The sequence below is a fragment of the Balaenoptera musculus genome, chromosome 5 (genome assembly GCF_009873245.2).
Source record: "Balaenoptera musculus isolate JJ_BM4_2016_0621 chromosome 5, mBalMus1.pri.v3, whole genome shotgun sequence".
Classification (NCBI taxonomy): Eukaryota; Metazoa; Chordata; class Mammalia; order Artiodactyla; family Balaenopteridae; genus Balaenoptera; species Balaenoptera musculus.
The window spans coordinates 28460556-28481100 of NC_045789.1; the positions used below are offsets into that span (position 1 = coordinate 28460556).

At 37.1% G+C, this 20545-nt stretch overlaps 1 protein-coding gene across 1 annotated transcript in view; it reads right to left on the reverse strand.

Moving 5' to 3' along the window:
* Positions 1 to 5184: 5184 nt before the first annotated feature.
* Positions 5185 to 20545, reverse strand: part of TTC29 (tetratricopeptide repeat domain 29) — a 264305-nt gene continuing 248944 nt past the window's right edge. Inside the window, exons 12-13 of the mRNA XM_036853302.1 lie at positions 5884 to 5953; positions 5185 to 5320 (exon numbers count right to left, since the gene is read on the reverse strand). Coding sequence (XP_036709197.1) covers positions 5296 to 5320; positions 5884 to 5953 — 95 coding nt within the window. The 3' untranslated portion in view covers positions 5185 to 5295. The remainder of the gene's footprint in view (positions 5321 to 5883; positions 5954 to 20545) is intronic.

Here is a 20545-nt window from a genome sequence, read left to right on the forward strand (position 1 = left end):
GAACCATCCTTGCATCCCTGGAATAAATCCCACTTGACCGTGGTATATGATCCTTTTAATATATTGTTGGATTTGGTTGGCTAATATTTTGTTGATGATTAATACATTGTTGTTCAGCAGGAATGTTGGCCTGTAACTTTCTCTTATGGGATGTCCTTGTTTGATTTTAATATCAGGGTGGCCTTGTAAAAAAGAGTTTAGCAGTGTCCCTTCCTCTTCTATTTTTGGAAGAGTTTGAGAAGGATTGATATTAATCTTTCTTCAAATGTTTGGTAGATTTCACCAGTGAATCCATCCAGTCCTGGACTTTTGTTGGGAGCTTTTTGATTACTGAGTCAATCTCCTTACTAATAATCAGTCTGTTCATATTTTTGTTTCTTCATGATTCGGTTTTGGTAGGTTATATGTTTATAGTAATTTATCCATTTCTTCTATGTTGCTCAATTTGTTGCCATATAATTGTTCATAGTATTTTCTTATACTGTTTTGTATTCCTGTGGTATCAGTTTTAATATCTATTTTTCATTTCTGATTTTATTTATTTCAGTCCTCTCTCCTTTTTGTTGCTGAGTCTAGCTAAAGCTTTGTATATTTTACCTTAAAAAAATAGATGTTAGTTTGTTCATCTTTTCTATTGTCTCTTTAGTCTCTCTTTTATTTCTGTTCCAATATTTTAAAATTTCCTTCCTTGTACTAACTTTGGGCTTCATTTGTTCTTATTTTTCTAGCTCCTTGAGGTGCAAAGTTAGGTTGTTTATTTGAAATATTTCTTTCTCTAATGTAGGCATTCATCACTATGAACAGCTCTATTAGGACACCTTTTGTTGCACCCCATAAGTTTTGATATGTTGTATTTCCATTTTCATTTGTCTCAAGTTTTTCTTTTTTTTTTTCTTTGACCCATTGGTCATGCTGTTTATGAACCAGTAACATGTTGTTTAATCTCCATATGTTTGTGATTTTTTTCACTTTTCTTCCTGTAATTAATTTCTAATTTATTAAGACTTGTTTTGTGACCTATTATATTCTGTGTGTGCTTGAGAAGAATATATACTCTGTTGTTTTTGGATGAAATGTTCTAGATATGTCTGTTAAGGCCATTTGATCTAACGTGTCATTTAAGGCCAATGTGTCCTTGTTGATTTTCTGTCTGTATGATCTGTCTTTGATGAAAGTGAGGTGTTAAAGTCCCCTACTATTATTGTATGCTGTCTATTTCTCCCTTTAGGTCTGTTAATGTTTGCTTTGTATATTTAGATGCTCCTATGTTGGGTGCATAAATATTTACCAATGTTATATCCTCTTGTTGGATTGAACTGTTTATCATTATATTAATGTCCTTATCTCTTATTACAGTCTTTTGACTTAAAGTTTATTTTGACTGATATAAATATAGTTACCCCAGCTGTCTTTTGATTTCCATTTACATGCAATATCTTTTTCCATCCCTTTACTTTCAGTCCCATTTGTCCTTAAAGCTGAAGAGAATCTCTTGCAGGCATTATGTCTCTCTCTCTCTCTCTCTCTCTCTATATATATATATCCGTTCAGCCACTCGATGTCTTTTGATTGGGCAATTTAGCCCATTTACAGTTAAAGTAAGTATTGATAGGTATGGACTTATTACCACTTTTAAAATTGTTCTCTGGAGGTTTTGTAATTCATTTTTTCCTTCTTCTCTTGTTCTCTTCCTTTGTGATTTGATGATTTTCTGTAGTAGTATGCTTAGATTTCTTTCTCTTTCACTTTTGTGTATCTACTATAGGTTTTTGCTTTGTGGCTACCATAAGGCTTACATAAAACCTCTTACATTTATATCAGTCTATTTTAAGCTAATAACAACTTAAATTCAAGGCTATGCTCTGTCCTTTCCCCATTAAGTTATCTTTCTCTTTTTCTTCTCCTTTTCTCTTTCTTCTTCCTCTTCTCTTCTTTTTTTTTTTAGAAAGAAATCCTAAGTTATTTATTTATTTATTTATGGCTGTGTTGGGTCTTCATTTCTGTGCGGGGGCTTTCTCTAGTTGCGGCGAGCGGGGGCCACTCTTCATCGCAGTGCGTGGGCCTCTCACTATGGCGGCCTCTCTTGTTGCGGAGCACAGGCTCCGGACGTGCAGGCTCAGTAGTTGTGGCTCACGGGCCTAGTTGCTCCACGGCATGTGGGATCTTCCCAGACCAGGGCTCGAACCCGTGTCCCCTGCATTGGCAGGCAGATTCTCAACCACTGTGCCACCAGGGAAGCCCATCCTCTTCTCTTCTTTATTAATCTTTTTAAAATAAATTATTTGTGTTTTATGATCATTAATTCTTTTGTCATTTTAAATTCTCCTGCTCTGTCGTTGGTATTTTAACTCCATTTAGTTAACTTTTCACCATATTAATATTTTTAATGTAGTCACATATGTTGTAGTCATTGTTCATTCTGCAACTGACTTTGATTTTTGAATTAGGAAGGCATTCCCCAACCCAAGGTTAGAAACACAGTCCTCTCTGTTTGATCCTGGTTTATTTCTAATTCTATCTGATTAGATGATGTGAGATAGGGAACACAGTCTAGATTTTGTTCCTTAACAGATAACCAGTGGTTTCAGAATGTTTATTATATATGCCATCCTTTCCCAATTGTTTTGAAATATCACCTTCATCATAAACTAAATTTATATATATAATTTCGGCTGTTTCTGAATGCCCTTTTCTGTTCCATTGATCTATTTTCCTGTTCCTGACTAACACCACCCTTTTAAATGACTGTTTCTAGCTAAACCAGGAAATTTCTGGAAAAAAGAGATCTGGTGATCTCCAGAGAAGGTGTTAAAAGATAAGCTGAGGCATTAAAAAAGGTTAAAACCCAATGTGAATCAGGTAGTAGTGCCAAACTGGAAATGGTTAGGAACACCACTGATAGGAGGTAGGGGCAAGACTTTTATAAAAGCAAGGAAATTATTTGATTAGCTATAGCTTAAGCAGTTGTCTTATTTGGGAAACCATAGTTGGCTGTTTGTGATTGATTGTCTTTAATTTTGATTTCTTAACTTTGAGGCAATTACAGGCTTAGGTTTTAGCTTATTTACTTAGGCCACCAAGGCATTAGAACCACCTCAGTCCAATGGCCTCCTTGTTTGTTAATTTAACAAAGATTTGTTCTCAGAAAACCTCCTTAACCAATTTATTTATCTGTCTCAATATTTTGTAAGGCTTGATGGAGACATCTGGGGTTTCCTTAAAGAGATAAACACACTTTAATTCTACTTTTTGGGCAAAACAAAACATAGAAGTCTGTGGGAATGGCAAAAAAAAAAAAAATAATTCAGGAATCAGAGATGCTGTGGAAATTGGATTTATTGATTCAATAAACAACAAAGGATAATTCTTCTATTTTTCCACTTACCCCATCTACAGTTTTTGGTATTTGCACCGAATCATCACCTTGAGCAGAGTGTGGATGCATCACTATTATGTGAAAGCAGTATGACTCCACACCTCAGTGTTCTAGGGTTAGTCCCCAAACTTGAATCATGAGGAATTAAAAAGAAGCAAAATTAAAGTGTATATTGACTAAGGTTAAGTGGGAGTAAAAGTCTTTATTTTTGGTAAAGAATTTCATTTGTGGATTCCCCTAGATCTGCAAATCTCTAGAAATTATACACATAATTATTTCAGCTATGTCCTCTCATTTTGTAAGTCACATTAGGGGAGGGGCCTAAGACTGAAGGATTTTCATAGTCTTTTAAGATTGGTATGGATACATTATATACTATATACTATATAGTATATATATACTATATACTATACTATATACTATATACTATATACATTATATACTATACATTATATACATTATATACTATCAGCTAAAAGTATCATAAAATATACTTTTACACAGTGTAATGTTGTAATAAGAAATATATATGTGGTCTTCCTCTCTGGTTTCTGGCACAGAACTCCTAATATTATATGATAAATTAATATTTGTTTTTTTGTCCCTGGCACCTTAAACAACTCTGGAAAGGTGAATAAAGGTGAAAGGAGCATGTTTTGTCATTAATAACAAGACCTTTTCAACCACACCTTGGTTTATTTTAATAAAGTGACTTTTTTGGAAAGCCCATAAAATAAGGGGCTAGTGGTCAGGGGAGTCAACCATGTGACTAGAGGGTTGAAACTTTCCACCCTATGTCCTGACCTCTGGGGAGAGAGTGGCTGGAGGTTGAGTTAATCACTAATTGTCAATGATTTAACCAATCATATCTAGGTAATAAAGCCTCCATAAAAAACAACTGAGAGGATTTGGGGAGCATCTATGTTGGTGAATGAACTGAGGTGCTCAGAGGGAGCTACTCCCTGAGAGGGCATGGAAGCCCTGTTCCCCTTACCCCATGCCTTGCCCTATACTTCTATTTTTCTGTTCATCTATATCTTTTATTATACTCTTTATAATAAACTGGCAAGTGTAAGTATCTTCTTCCCTGAGTTCTGTGAGTTGTTATAGCAAATTATTGAAGCTGAGAAGGGGGTTGTGGGAATCCTCAGTTCTGGCCAACTCAGCCAGAAGTACAGGTGACAAGCTGGGGCTTGCAATTGGCATATGAAGTGGGGGACAGTCTTACGGACCTGATCCCTTAATCTGTGGTCTGTGCCAACTCCTGGCAGTTAGTGTCAGAATTAAGTTAAATTGTAAGACACCCAGTCAGTGTCTGCTGAGAACTGGAGTGGAAAAACTCACACATTTGGTGTCAGAAGTGGGGCAAATAGAGGAAACGAGTTTTCCTTTACCTTGGTGAAGCAGACTGTTTTGAGCAGTACTTATCAGTATGATAGTCTCGATTGGTTACAATCCTTTTACATATGTTGAAAAGGTTTCCAGGAATTTTAGTAAATCTTTTCCTACCTTTATTCAGCATAGACTTCCTTAAGCTTAAAACAATTTTCTCATTAGACACAACCAAATTTTGATTCTATAATAGCATTATTTCTATTGCTTCTCAGCCTTTTGGCTAACATCAAGTGTAATAGCACTATTTCTGGTAGAATAATGGATAAGAGGAAAATTTTACAGTTTAGCTTATGGATAATTATTGATATTTCTAAGCATTTGGGATATATTTAATTTTCATGGATTTAGATGTTTTAGACTAAATTTGTAGTAGCAAATTATAATACAAAATCCAATGAAAATGTAGTCATAGTTTTATTATAACTCTATTATTTGTAACATACTCATATTACAGGTATCAAAGACTGAAGTGATATGATAAATTACTTCTTGATTTGTTGTTGAGTCAAAAGTTGGTTTAAGTCTCATTTTTTTTGATTATCTGGAAATCTGAAATAAAATAAATTATAAAATTAAATTTTATATTGGACTAGAAAGCAAAAAAAAAAAAACAAACAAAAACCTTGCTTTTAAGATATTGCAATTGACCTTGAATAACATGGTTTTGAACTGTGGGAGTCCACTTATATGCAGACTTTTTTCAATAGTAAATACTACAGTACTATACAATCAGTGGCTGATTGAATCTGCAAATGCAGAGCCTAGGATATGGAGAAAAATATGTATACAGAGGGCTGACTATAAGTTATATGCATATTTTTGACTGTGGGGAGGGTTGGCATCCCTAACCTCCATGTTGTTCAAGGGTCGACTGGATTTTGTATTCTGTAATTTTTAGACATAGCTTAAAAGATCAAAAGTACTTAACCTTATGTATTATTTAAAAGTACCTCTATGATTTCTTTCTTTCTTTCTTTTTTTAACCAGTGTTTCAGTAGTAGCTTATCAAGTGTTAGATGAAGTTACCTTTTTTGTGTTTGGAGAATTACATTATACTTAGCATCTTGCATAATGTGGATACGTAATAGAAAGTTTAACTTGATTTATCATACCCACTGAGGTCCTCTTCCGAAAATTCTGAGGTTTGATATAAACTTTCCATTGTGGATCTTCTAGACCCTCCTAAAGAAAAAAAGATGTATATATTTAATGGTTTATCACAAATACAGTTTACAGTTCTTTTGAGTTTGAACGTGGGAATCTCTTTTCAGGGGTATCTACCCTTATCACCTGTATGACAAAAGTTTATGTATCACTTGTATCACCAGTGCAGATTATATTGGTCAAAGATGGCCACAATGATATCTCTCACTCTACACGTTCCTCAAAACTATGACCTTGCCACTTCCCCTTCAAGAGGTGGAATCCAATTCCCCTCCTCTTGAAACTAGGCTAGGCATAGTACTATTTTGTAATCAATAGAATGTGGAGGAAGTGACTGCATGACTTCCAAACCTAGATAAGAAGAGGCTATGCTGCTTCCACCTGGTTCTCTTAGGATGCTTGCTTTGGAGGAAGCCAGTTGCCATATAAAAAGTCCTACCACCCTGAGATTGCCATCCTGGTGAGACCATGTACAGATGCTCCAGTTGACAGTCCCAGTTGAGCCCAGCCTTCTAGCCATCCCGCCAAAGCTCCACTCTGTGAGTAAAACTTTCTTGGATCCTTCAGATCAACCCATCTGTAAGTTGAGTATTATCATTGGGTAACCTCAATGGATGTCTAGCCAAGCCAGGTTCGAATTCCTAACTCACAGAATTCTTGTGATATATGAAATGGCAAATGGAACAGCCACTGTTTGGAGATAAGATAACTTGTTAAAGCAAAACTCTGAAGGACAATTAATTTATAGAGCAATATAAAGAATCCAAATAATCAAATAAGATATGGGAAATTTAGACATAAATAGAAATATTAATTTATTACTTAACTTTCATATCTGCTCTTCTACTTTTTTTTTTTAACATCTTTATTGGAGTGTAATTGCTTTACAATGGTGTGTTAGTTTCTGCTTTATAACAAAGTGAATCAGCTGTACAAATACATATATCCCCATATCTCCTACCTCTTGTATCTCCCTCCCACTCTCCCTATCCCACCCCTCTAGGTGGTCACAAAGCACTGAGCTGATATCCCTGTGCTATGCGGCTGCTTCCCACTAGCTATCTATTTTACATTTGGTAGTCTATATAAGTCCATGCCACTCTCTCACTTCGTCCCAGGTTACCCTTCCTCCTCCCCGTGTCCTCAAGTCTATTCTCTATGTCTGCGTCTTTATTCCTGTCCTGCTCCTAGGTTCTTCATGACCAAGTTTTTTTTGTTTGTTTTGTTTTTTAGATTCCATATATATGTGTTAGCATTTGCTATTTGTTTTTCTCTTTCTGACTTACTTTACTCTGTATGACAGACTCTAAGTCCATCCACCTCATTACAAATAACTCAATTTCATTTCTTTTTATGGCTGAGTAATATTCCATTGTATATATGGGCCACATCTTCTTTATCCAAACATCTATCAATGGACATTTAGGTTGCTTCCATGTCCTGCCTATTGTAAATAGAGCTGCAATGACAATTTGGTACATGACCCTTTTTGAATTACGGTTTTCTCAGGGTATATGTCCAGTAGTGGGATCGCTGGGTCATATGGCAGTTCTATTTTTAGTTTTCTAAGGAACCTCCATAAAGTTCTCCATAGTGGCTGTATCAATTTACACTCCCACCAAGAGTGCAAGAGTGTTCCCTTTTCTCCACACGCACTCCAGCATTTACTGTTTGTAGATTTTTTGAAGATGGCCATCCTGACTGGTGTGAGGTGATACCTCATTGTAGTTTTGATTTGCATTTCTCTAACGATTAGTGATGTTGAGCAATATTTCATGTGCTTGTTGGCATTCTGTATTTCTTCTTTGGAGAAATGTCTATCTAGGTCTTCTGCCCATTTTTGGATTGGGTTGTTTGTTTTTTTGATATTGAGCTACATGAGCTGCTTGTAAATTTTGGAGATTAATGCTTTGTCAGTTGCTTCATTTGAAAATATTTTCACCCATTCTGAGGGTTATCTTTTCGTTTTGCTTATGTTTCCCTTTGCTGTGCAAAAGCTTTTGTTTCATTACGTCCCATGTGTTTATTTTTGTTTTTATTTCCATTTCTCTAGGAGGTGGGTCAAAAAGGATCTTGTTGTGATTTATATCATAGAGTGTTCTGCCTGTGTTTTCCTCTAAGAGTTTTCTACTGTCTGGCCTAACATTTAGGTCTTTAATCCATTTTGAGTTTATTTTTGTGTATAGTGTTAGGGAGTGTTCTAATGTCATTCTTTTACATGTGACTGTCCAGTTTTCCCAGCACCACTTATTGAAGAGGTTGTCTTTTCTCCATTGTATATTCTTGCCTCCTTTATCAAAGATAAGGTGACCTTATGTGCATGGGTTTATCTCTGGGCTTTCTATCCTGTTCCATTGATTTACATTTCTGTTTTTGTGCCATGACCATACAGTCTTGATTATTGTAGCTTTGTAGTATAGTCTGAAGTCAGGGAGCCTGATTCCTCAAGCTCCATTTTTCTTTCTCAAGATTGGTTTGGCTATTGAGGGCTGTGGCTAAAACGTCCAAAACTATGTTGAATAATAGTGGTGAGAGTGGGCAACCTTGTCTTGTTCCTGATCTTAGTGGAAATGGTTTCAGTTTTTCACCATTGAGAACGATGTTGGCTGTGGGTTTGTCATATATGGCCTTTATTATGTTGAGGTAAGTTCCCTGTAAGCCTACTTTCTGGAGGATTTTTATCATAAATGAGTGTTGAATTTTGTCTTCCAGGTCATGTGTCTGTTTTTCTGCCTCAGGTATTCTGCTATTGATTACATCTAGAGAATTTTTAATTTCATTTATTCTGCTGTTCAACATTGTTTGCTCTTTAGTTCTTCTAGGTCCTTGTTGAGTGGAGCTGGGTCTTAGCGTTGAGATGGAGATCTCTGGGAGAGCTTTTGCTGTTTGATGTTACGTGGTGTTGGGAGGTCTCTGGTGGACTCATTTCCTGAACTCAGCTCTCCCACCTCAGAGGCACAGGACTGACACTGGCTGGAGCACCAAGACCCTGTCAGCCACACGACTCAGAAGAAAAGGGAGAAAAAAAGAAAGAAAGAAAAAATAAAATAAAATAAAGTTATTAAAATAAAAAATAATTATTAAAAATTAAAAAAAATAAAAAGTAATTTAAAAAAGAAAAAAGGAAAGAAAGAAAGAACAGAGCAACTAAACCAAAAAACAAATCCAGCAATGATAACAAGCACTAAAAAGTGTACTAAAGAAACAAAACAAAACTATCCAAAAAAAAAAAAAAAGGACAGACAGAATCCTAGGACTAATGGTAATAGCAAAGCTATACAGACAAAATCACACACAGAAGCATACACATACACACTCACAAAAAGAGAAAAAGGAAGAAAATTTATATATCGTTGTTCCCAAAGTCCACCACCTCAACTTTGGGATGATTTTTTGTCTACTCAGGTATTCCACTAATGCAGGGTACATCAATTTGATTGTGGAGATTTTATCCGCTGCTCCTGAGGCTGTTGGGAGAGATTTCCCTTTCTCTTCTTTGTTTGCACAGCTCCTGGGGTTCAGCTTTGGATTTGGTCCTGCCTCTGCATGTAGGTCACCTGAGGGCGTCTGTTCTTTGCTCAGATAGGACGGGGTTAAAGGAGTAGCTGATTAGGGGGCTCTGGCTCACTCAGGCTGGGGGGAGGGAGGAGTACGGAACGTGGGGAGAGCCTGCTGCGGCACAGACCTGCATGACATTGCAATAGCCTGAGGCATGGCATGTGTTCTCCCGGGGCAGTTGTCCCTGGATCACAGGACCCTGGCAGTGGCGGGCTGCACGGGCTCCCGGGAGGGGAGGTGTGGATAGTGACCTGTGCTCGCACACAGGCTTCTTGGTGGCTGCAGCAGCAGCCTTAGCATGTCATACCCGTCTCTGGGGTCCACGCTGATACTCGTGGCTAACGCCAGTCTCTGGAGCTCGTTTAGGCAGTGTTCTGAATCCCGTCTCCTCGCGCACCCCACAACAATGGTCTCTTGCCTCTTAGGCAGTTCCAGACTTTTTCCCAGACTCCCTCCCGGCTAGCTGTGGTGCACTAGCCCCTTTCAGGCTGTGTTCATGCAGCCAACCCCAGTCCTCTCCCTGGGGTCTGACCTCTGAAGCCTGAGCCTCAGCTCCCAGCCCCCACCCCTCCGGCAGGTAAGCAGACAAGCCTCTCAGGCTGGTGAGTGTTGGTTCATACCGATCCTCTGTGTGGGCATCTCTCCACTTTGCCCTCTGCACCCCTGTTGCTGCCCTCTCCCCTGTGGCTCTGAAGCTTCCCCTTTGCCACTCCCCCCATCTCCACCAGTGAAGGGGCTTCCTAGTGTGTGGAAACCTTTCCTCCTTCACAGCTCCCTCCCAGTGGTGCAGGTCCCGTCCCTATTCTTTTGTCTCTGTTTTTTCTTTTTTCTTTTGCCCTACCCAGGTACGTGGGGAGTTTCTTGCCTTTTGGGAGGTCTGAGGTCTTCTGCCAGCATTCAGTTGGTGTTCTGTAAGAGTTGTTCCACATGTAGATGTATTTCTGATGTATTTGTGGGGAGGAAGGTGATCTCCACATCTTCCTCTTCTGACATCTTGAAGGTCTCCTGCCTTTCTACTTTAGACTTGAATGCACTTATCTAATAAGATGCTCTTTATCCTTGCTTATAACAGGCCTCAGTGTCCAGGTCCTCTTTCATTTCCTGCATTCTACTTTTCATAAAGTGCTGCATATTTCATATTTTGTCCCCATGTCCCACCTACCACAACTCCTGAAACATTTCCACTATATTCTCACTTTATTTTCTGAAATTCCTTTTACTTTCTTGTTCTGACAGAATCTTGGCTGTCCTCTGAGGATACTGCCAGCCCAGAAGCCCTTCTTGTTTTTCTTTTCATCAGTCCTCTTACCATTGTACTTGCAGAAGGGCAGGTGTCCTCCTCCTTATTGTTCTCTTTCAGCGTATTTGCCCTCCCTTCTTCCCTTCCTAAAACTCACATCATCAATTTATATAATCAACTATTGTTGTGATATACCTGCAACTGGATCATTCTCAGTTCATTTCATCATTGGTTCATTGTCAATTTCCCACTACTTTCTTAATTTAGCAATTTAAATGTACATTTAGAAGATTCTTTCACCCTGGGTCTCAATTCCTTGAGCTCTGTTCTTTTAGATCTTGTCCTTTACCTTACCGTAGCCATTAATTCCCATGGTCATTCTCAGACTTTTTCATTACCAGTAACTGCAAGCCCCCCTCAAACTCAGTTTCCTGCATTCAACTAGTAGACTGCCAGCTTTTATTTTTTCTGGATCACTCCCTCTACTACCCCACCACCAGCAATTCTTCAACCCCACTGGGACTTCCAATTCTACCATCTTTTCATTGTTCCTCCCTATCTGGATTTCTTCTTTCCCTTCTTTGTACCATTTAAACTCCATGGTCATTCACCCTCTTGCATATAGGCTGACTTCCTTATCCTTTTTTTCTCACTTTGTTATATTCGTTTGACAAAACTATAATCCCAGTTAAATCCAACTCTCTGCCTATTCCTCTCCTGCAGTGAAAGGCTCGGTGTGGCTGGAAAAACATACAAGTGGGTCTCACTTTAAATTCATGGTCACCGACATTAGGGGGAACTCAATACTTTCAGGCCATCCTATTAAATGTTCCTAGTCCATTCATTCTTCCACTCTCCTAGATGACTGATTTACTCTTTCTTGCATTTTCTCAAACCTCCAACTCTCTATATTCATTATCATTCTCAGCTGATGATTTATTTTCCAGTTTCATAGAGGAAATAAAACAGAGTAGGAAAAAGCTTCCACAAGCTGTGTCAAGTTACTTGCTTGTTTCTGTTCTATATGCTTCATGTCCCCCATACTCCCATCTAAGGTCAACCCCTCTAAGTCTTCACTAGATCTCATCCTCTCTTGCCTACATAAGACATGGTTCTAGTAATTCCTTCTGTCTTTCACTTATCAGTTTTTTTGCACTCTACTAAATCTTCCCCATCAGCATATACATATTTGGTTGAAGACACATGAGTAAGTTCTCATCAATGAATGTGGACAGAATGATACATACTGCTTCTGGGTCTGAGCATTAGGCATTGGGCATTCACTTTTCCTTAAACTTTCCATTTTCCTCAATCTTGAACATGGAAATTTATGATTCAGTTTCAACCATGCAGACAATAACAACATCCAAGTCAATCGTTCTCAACTGGGATGATTTTGCTCCACAGGGCAGATTTGGAAATATCTGGAGATATTTTTGTCATCAGAACTGGTCGGTGGAAGTGCTACTGGCATCTAGTGGGTAGAGACCAGGAATGCTGCTAAATATCCTACAATGCTCATGACAGCCATTCCCCACCCTTCTCTCCAACAAAAAAATCATCCAGCTCAAAATTTTAATAGTGCTATATTGAGAAACCCTGCCCTGGGGGATGGTGGAACAATAAGACAGAAGGTCATGGCCCCCTGAATGCCTGTGGGACTACCTTGTAAATGTAGACAGCTCACTTCAGGATTAAGGAAGAAACAAACTTCTATATTCTTAAGCTACTGTACTTTTGGGACTCTTTGTAATAGTAGCTTAGCCTTTACTTTAACTAATATATTCTATCACCTTTTGAAGTAAAGAACTATCCTGGGCTTCTCAGTTTAATATTTTGATTGCATCACAATACAGAGAACCATCCTGACATCCTAATGCCTGTTTTATACTATCTAATGTCTTAAACTCAGCATTCCCTTTGGTTTGGCAGGATGTAACAATATTTTTTAAATTGGAGAAATTGTTCCTGGATTTTCCAAGTTTGAAATTATGCCTGGTTGGTCGCAAATAATTGTTTAGCATTCATTCCCCAGATGCTCAGCAAAGGTGATTTTTATTGTGGAATAGTTTTCAAGTAGATTCTCTGAGAAGAATAGCTACATCTGCAGCTACTCTTTTACTCAACTTGGGCCACAATTGCTAGTTTAAAAAAAAGACATTCACACTTGCTGTGTTAGGAAACCTTAGCAAAGGTTAATTTATACAGGGGAACATTTGAAGTTATCATTCAGGTTTTCTGAGACTTCTGTTCATTTGCAACAAGGTGAGCATCATGGGATTGTTGACTCTTGGTTCCATCATGCAAAAGCACTCATTTTGATTCCTAACCTAGGTTTCCTGTTGTGGGTCTGTTCTTAGGGTATGATTTGAGATGTTTGATCTGTAGATCTTCAAGGAAGCTGGAATATTAGGACCCATATCACTCCAGCAAGGGAGACCAGAACCAATGCAAAGCTGAGAGTTTGGTATTTGCTTACACCGCCTCCATTTCAATAGCAATAGGCACTTCCCTGTTGCTAATAGTAAAGGCTCTCAAAGGGTAGATTCCCTCAAGTGAGCAACAAAAGGATCTCATTTTACCACATTTTAGCCTACCTTGTACCAAAGAGCAATAGAATAAGTCAATGATGCTGAATTGCAATAAACCTACAATCCGATTCCTTTACTTGAAACAATGGCATATAATTTTCATATAATACAGTACTATATATAAATGAGATTTAAAAAAAATGTTATCTGTAGGGGAGTATAAATTGAAATGGGAGAGATGCTACCTGGTAGTTTTGTGACTGAAAAGGTGAATGAATTTTTATCATTTCGTCATGCAAAACATTTTTAGTGGCCTTACTAGAAAAAGGTAAATAATAACTCATACATAAATGTTGTGTCATAGTTTATAGACTATAACCCTGGTAATGGATTCAACCTTTCCACAACAAATCAAAAGTATTGTTGTATGCTCACATGAATATACAGCGGTCATTACCTTAAATTTAAAACTCACTGTAAGCAGCAAACACGTAGAGCAGGATATGAAGGATGTATTGTATCAGTGTGGTCTGCAGAGAATTTCTTCAAAACGTTTTTGCTTTGTTGAAATATGTGTTGCAGTTCAAAGTTAAAGGGATTACTTCTGAATAGTCGTCATAGGGTTGATTACGTTTGTATATTATATTTAGCTGGACACTGCAGGCTATTATTCCATTAGGTTTGCCGGTCCTGCTATTGTCAAAAAGTTGATCACCTAATGTTAAAAGACTGTGCTTTCTGTTGACCTTATCAAAATGTCTCAAAAGGCTTTGTTAACAAATAAAATTCAGGTTGTGTTTCATGAAAATGATTAAGAATAAATACCATGTATGAAAACTGCTCGTATCTTATGGGTGATCTTAGCATTATGCCATTATTAATGAGGAGATTATATTTTCCTTTAGTATTGCAGCAAAATTCAATATTAGTAGAAATAGTTCTTTTTCATGCTCATAGTAGACAGTCTCAGAAACTGATTTCCAAAAAGAGGACAGAAATAGCTCCCCCTCTCCCATGTATTCAAATCACATAAAATTAACACCATGGAAGTAAGCCCAGTATATCAATATTAATACAGTGCTATATGTACAATGGCCTATTACAGTGTGGTTTTAGAAGGTAACTGTACTGAGGAGAACAGAGTAGATACACTGAAAATTTGTCATTCATATTTGATAATCAGAAAATCACTTTAAATAAATATATTAAAATTTAACTGCTTATCTTCTAGACAGTGTTATATAGTTTCATTCATTTAATCACAACAGTTGGAAAATTTTAAAGAAACGAGTTGAATATATATTCTTATAAATCCCAAGTCCAATTGCCAATATAAAGCATATTTTGATAACCTTGACTTTTAACCTATGTCATTAGGAATTAATGACAGACTAAGTAACAAAATGAAAATATATTTTTGATAAAGATATTGACAGGGATGGTTTTATTATTTAAATTAGCCTGTATAAAATTTTCACTAGAATCACAAAAGCTGTTCTTTGAGAACAAAGATGATTTTGAAGCTATCTCAATTGAAGAGCTCGTCTTTGAATTATGTTCCCAGAAGTAGTGATGGATTGGCACAGACTGCCGTGTCCTTTTTGGCATGGTCCTCCTTGTAACTGATGGTGTGTAAAATGGCTGGTCAGAGATATAGCCTGTGAGCCTGGAGCACAGCCAGACACACATTATGGCCTCATTGGCACTGTTCTCTCATCAACTGAACTTTTTAGCAAGTGGAAGTTTCCTAATATTTCTTGTACTTGCTTGCCTTTAGCCACCCCACTTGATACTCACAATAGAGAAGGCCTTGGGTATCAGTCAGTAGGAAGCAGATGGCACATTCAACTGGGATTTTGAAGAGATGTTAACGAAGGGGCTATTAAGAGATGAGGGCAGGGCTAGAATGACAAGAGATCATCAGGCACCCAGTGACTCCCAGTGGAGGGATGCTATGCCATTATCTTCCCCAGGCTGAAGTTAAAGGGGGACAGGATGGTGTTATTGGACCCAGAGTGAGGGATGGAAGTTTAGAATAGTGCTCAGCCAACTGAACCTAGAAGCAGCGGTTGTAGTGTCACAGCTGTCAGAACTGAGCTGAAGTCAGGGCCTAAGGAATAATTCCTGACCTTTCCACCTCCTAACCTCCGAGCCCCTGCTGATGACTCCCTTTAGATAAATCCAAACCAGGAAGACAGCAGGCAAGTTAACCTGTGAGATGCAGTCTGAAATCAGTCCCCTGGGACACAGAGCAAAGTGGGAGAATGGATCTTGTGCATGTGCGTGTGTGTGTGTGTGTGTGTGTGTGTGTGTGTGTGAAATTGCATATAATAATCACAAAGTGCTAATGTCACCAGTTTGGTCATGTGAAGCATGGTTTAAGTGTCAACATACTTGATGCTAGTATATGAGTTGATATTTCTCTTTTCCTTGTCTTTCTTTCCCCTTTCTCTTTCTTTTTCTCCTCCTTGCACCCCCCCCTTTTTCTTTTTTTTGGTAATATAGGTTTGTCATTCATCGCACTTCTCATTTTACAGTTTATAAAAATTCTATGAACCGAAGCCTGAGATTACAGAGTTAATCCCACTTTACCAAAAAAACAAACAAAACAAAAACAACAACCAAAACCAACCAAAAAAACCCAAAAAATCAAAACCATCCAAGTTTTCTTAGTAATACTTTCCTATTTTTTGTTAACAAACACAAAGGTAATCTCTTCCAACTGCGTTTTGAAGCAGAAGTCATGATGTGGTTATTCTATATCTGATGAGTATAATAGTCAAGATATAAACACTTTTAAGGCAGAACACATCAAGTTTGGGTAGATTCTCTTAAGTGTCAAAAACTGACATGTGACCTTTCATATTACAGGTTCTGGTATATAGCAACCCCCTTTTCAAAGGCTTTTGTTAATATATGAAGCCTATTAAAATTTGTACAAGGATCAGAAGTATATTTGAACTCAAAATTATAGGTTCTTTCACCTCCCTTAAGCATCATTATCTTAAATAGAATGGAGCCAGACTTGGATGAAGCATTGAAGAGATCACATTGACACAGAATTCTCCTGAGTTTCTTTTTCTAGATATCTAAACTTTTAATGAGAGTATCTTATTCACATCTGTCAATCTGTTCAGACACTGAATACTTTCTTAAGATAAATAAATATAGTGTTGATGTCTTCATACAGTTTTTAAAATTTCTCCAATTAATGCCACATTACAAATTCTGCAGTTTTTCTAGTCAAGATGGAATAACCAAAATCAGAGTACCCTCTTTCCTGAAACAACTCCCCTTCCTCCAAAAAACCCCCTAAATCTCAGACCCTACTCTAGACCTAGTAAATCAGAAACTGCATTTTAAAAGAATACCAAGGTCATTTGTTTGCTCACTAAAGTTTGAGACCCATTGTTTTGTATAACCTTCCTCTTATTTATACCTACTATTTAAGGTAGGAGAAAAATAGCCTGTTTGTTAAAAGGAGGAAGGATAGCTGCTTGTCTTTTGTTCAGTTGCAACATTCAGACCATGAGTAAAAATTAAATTCATTTCCATGGATTGAGAATGTATTTTGTATGAGGGAATGTGATAGAACTTTAAAAAATTTTTTAAATTAAAAAAATTTCATATCCTAACTATTGTCATACATATTTTATTGAAATATATACAGTATTGTGCTAGTTTCTGGTGTACAGCAAAAGTGATTCAGTTTTGCATACATACATACATATATATATATTCTTTTTTGTATTCTTTTTCACTATAGGTTAGTATAAGACATTAAATATAGTTCCTTGTGCTATACATTAGGACCTTGTCTTTTAATCTATATTATATATAGTAGTTTGTATCTGCTAATCCCATACTTCTAATTTTCCCTCCCCCACCCCCTTTCCCCTTTGGTAACCATAAGTTTGTTTTCTATGTCTGTGAGTCTGTTTCTTTTTTGTAAATAAGATCATTTGTATCATAGTTTAGATTCCACATATAAGTGATATGATATTTGTTTTTCTCTGTCTCATTTACTTCACTTAGTATGATAATCTCTAGGTCCATCCATGTTGCTGCAAATGGCATTATTTCATTCTTACACTCCGGAAGTGCCTGATCTCAGAAGCTAAGCAGGGTTGGGTCTGGTCAGTACTTGGATGAGAGCCTCTTTTTTTAAACTGCTCAACCTCCCTAACATGCAGATAAGGAAACCAAAGGTTGAAGGGATTGACTTTTTTTTTTTTATTGAAGTAGAGTTGATTTACAATGCTGTGGCAATCTCTGCTGTACAGCAAAGTGACTCAGTTATACACATGCAGCAACCTGGATGCGACTAGACATGATCATACTAAGGGATTGACTTTTGCTTAATATAGCACAGGTGAAAATTGGCTCAGTGGAGATGCAAACCTAGGTCAGTTTGGATCCAAAGCCCATGTTCATAACTTCTATACTCACTCTCACTCCAGTGAATTCAAAAGAAGGAAGGTAATAGGAAAGCCTCTTAGGCAGCTGTATTGTGTTAGGCTTGGAGAGGAGGATTTATTTGACCTTGTGGAGAACTGCCATGAAAATCCTATCTAGTCCTTTATTGTTGTTTGTCTATTTTCTTGTCTTCTAGAGATGGTTTCTAATATAGCAGTTAAAAAAAACTGCCACATGCCCCAGGGATCTCCCTGAAGACCACTAAGCTGACAGGAAATCTAGGACAACTGGGCTTGGGCAATGAGGAACCTAATCCAGGGTTTCCATCAGGTGCGTTGTTGCCTTTATTTCATTATACTTTGACTCAACCCCTAATGGATTCAGCTTCGTAAAGTCAGAAAAAGAGGGAAAGAAAAGCAATTTATTCATCTTGTCACTGGAACTCACTGCAGACATGAACTTTCTCTAAAAATGCAAATCATTTGGTACAACACAAGAGAAACTCAGTAGCTAAAGCTCTTAGAGGAAAGCGCTTTCCCAGAGCTAATGTTTTTATGCTCAGTGATTGAATAAATCGATCCATTTATTACAACATCTTCACTTAAGTTTTTTTATCCCTAGATGAATGTGTATAAGGGTACTAGGGGACTTTCTTTATCACTAAGAAAATTGATTACACTTGTTAATTTGGCTTTTAATCCTAGATATAACAAAACAAATACCATAAACAAGTGTAGAAGAAATCAATATAGATCTGCTCAATATCAGATTGATCAAAAAAGGATTTAGTAAGACTCTAAGATGTAAAATACTAATGTACAAACAAAGCCCTTACTTATGTAATATGGTTCTAGATGAGCTAGGATCTGAGAGAAACTATTTCTGAAAACAGAAATGGTGCACTTTTGTTGCATTAAAGAAAAATCCCCACAAGCCTTACCTATCCAAGGTATTTAATGTGAATATTTGTTTTTAAAAGATTTCTTGTCTTTTGTCCAGCCAATCTTGTTAATTCACAGGGAACCATATCATAGATTTGTTATGCTACATAAAGCAAACATTACACTTAACAAGTGTAAGGTTGGTCATAAAAATAGATAAAACAACACTCTTCAAGGCTCAGATATCACAAGGAAATGTTGTCAGCCATTCTTTTCAGAGAAGGTGAGGACAATGAGAAATAAAAATTATACACAAAGATTTCTAAAATGCTACTTAGACCAGCTCTGGGCCATTACCCATGTGTTTTGTAGAATCCAAGTAACAAACCAATTGCTCAGTGAACACTCTTGATTAAACATATTTTTAATTCCAGTTGTATAATAATAAATGAGACAGAGATTCACGATACTTTACTCTCCAAATGACACAAATTTTAAATTGCTTTTCCAATAGTGGATATAGCTTATGTTGCCCATACGCTGTGTCTGTCCACTGGTAACCCCTATTCAGTTGTCATTCATTCAACAGATATTCACTGAGTACCACCTGAGTGAAAAACCCACATTTGTGAGATAGGTGTTGGGATACAGTTGGTAGCAGTATTCAAATTAGATGGATTCAGGAGTACATGGCTGGGGAAGGGGTTGCAGTGGGGGACTCAATCTATAATCACAGCATGATTCTCTGTACTAGTGCCTGGTCTTCAGAGAAGGAATGAGAGTTTTATGTACAATTTATTAAAGCAATTAATAGGATAGTCTAGGAGGGAGCACAGGGTTTCAAAACAAACACTAAGACATTAACAGAATACATATAATAAATACATTTAAATGCTTGTCTCAGGGAAAATAAGCCTGTTGGGTTTTCCATGGTAGGACCCAGATTCCTCAATAGCTTGATTGATGGGTCAAAAATTTGAAGAACAGAGAATCTCTGTGCTAGAACATGTTCCCTTAATGGGTGCACATTACATACTGCACACTTATTTTGACTTATAGATAAGAAGAAGTCATTTCTGAAAAACTTTTTGTGGTTTGAACTTAAGTATATAATCACCATTTCTTTGTTATCTTCGTATTATAGACTTTTCTTTTTTGCAAAGTAGTATATTCATCCCTGTACCTTGCATGATATCTTAGAGATAGTACATATTTAATGTTTTCTGAATAAACACAGTTTTTAGCTTGTGATTTACTTTAAAAAATGTGACATGCCATCGACAGATGAATGGGTGAAGAAGATGTGGTGCATATATGCAATGGAATACTACTCAGCCATAAAAAAGAATGAAACAATGCCATTTGCAGCAACATGGATGGACATAGAGATTGTCATACTAAGTGAAGTAAGCCAGACAGAGTAAGACAAATATCATATGATATCACTTATATGTGGAATCTAAAATGTGACACAAATGAACTTATCTACAAAACAGAAACAGACTCACAGACATAGAGAACAGACTTGTGGTTGCCAAGGGGCAGGGAGGGAAGGACTGGGAGTTTGGGGTTAGCAGAAGCAAACTATTATATATAGAATGGATAAACAGCAAGGTCCTACTGTACAGCATAAGGAACTGTATTCAATATCCTGTGATAAACCATAATGGAAAAGAATATTAAAAAAGAAGGTATATATATGTACAACTGAATCACTTTGCTGTACAGCAGAAATTAACACAGCATTGTAAATCAACTATACCTCAATAAAAAAAGAATCTCAACTTCGCTTGTACCAAAGAAAGAAGTGACATAATAAAGTATTGCTTGGCACATAGTAGATAACCAATAAATGTCTGTTGAAAGACAGAATGAATGACTTATGCCTGTTCTTAAACATTTAGGTAAGAGCACAAAACATATATAAAGACAAAACTATTGGTTTGAAAAGGTAGCTAATTAAAAAAATTCTCCAGCAAGATCT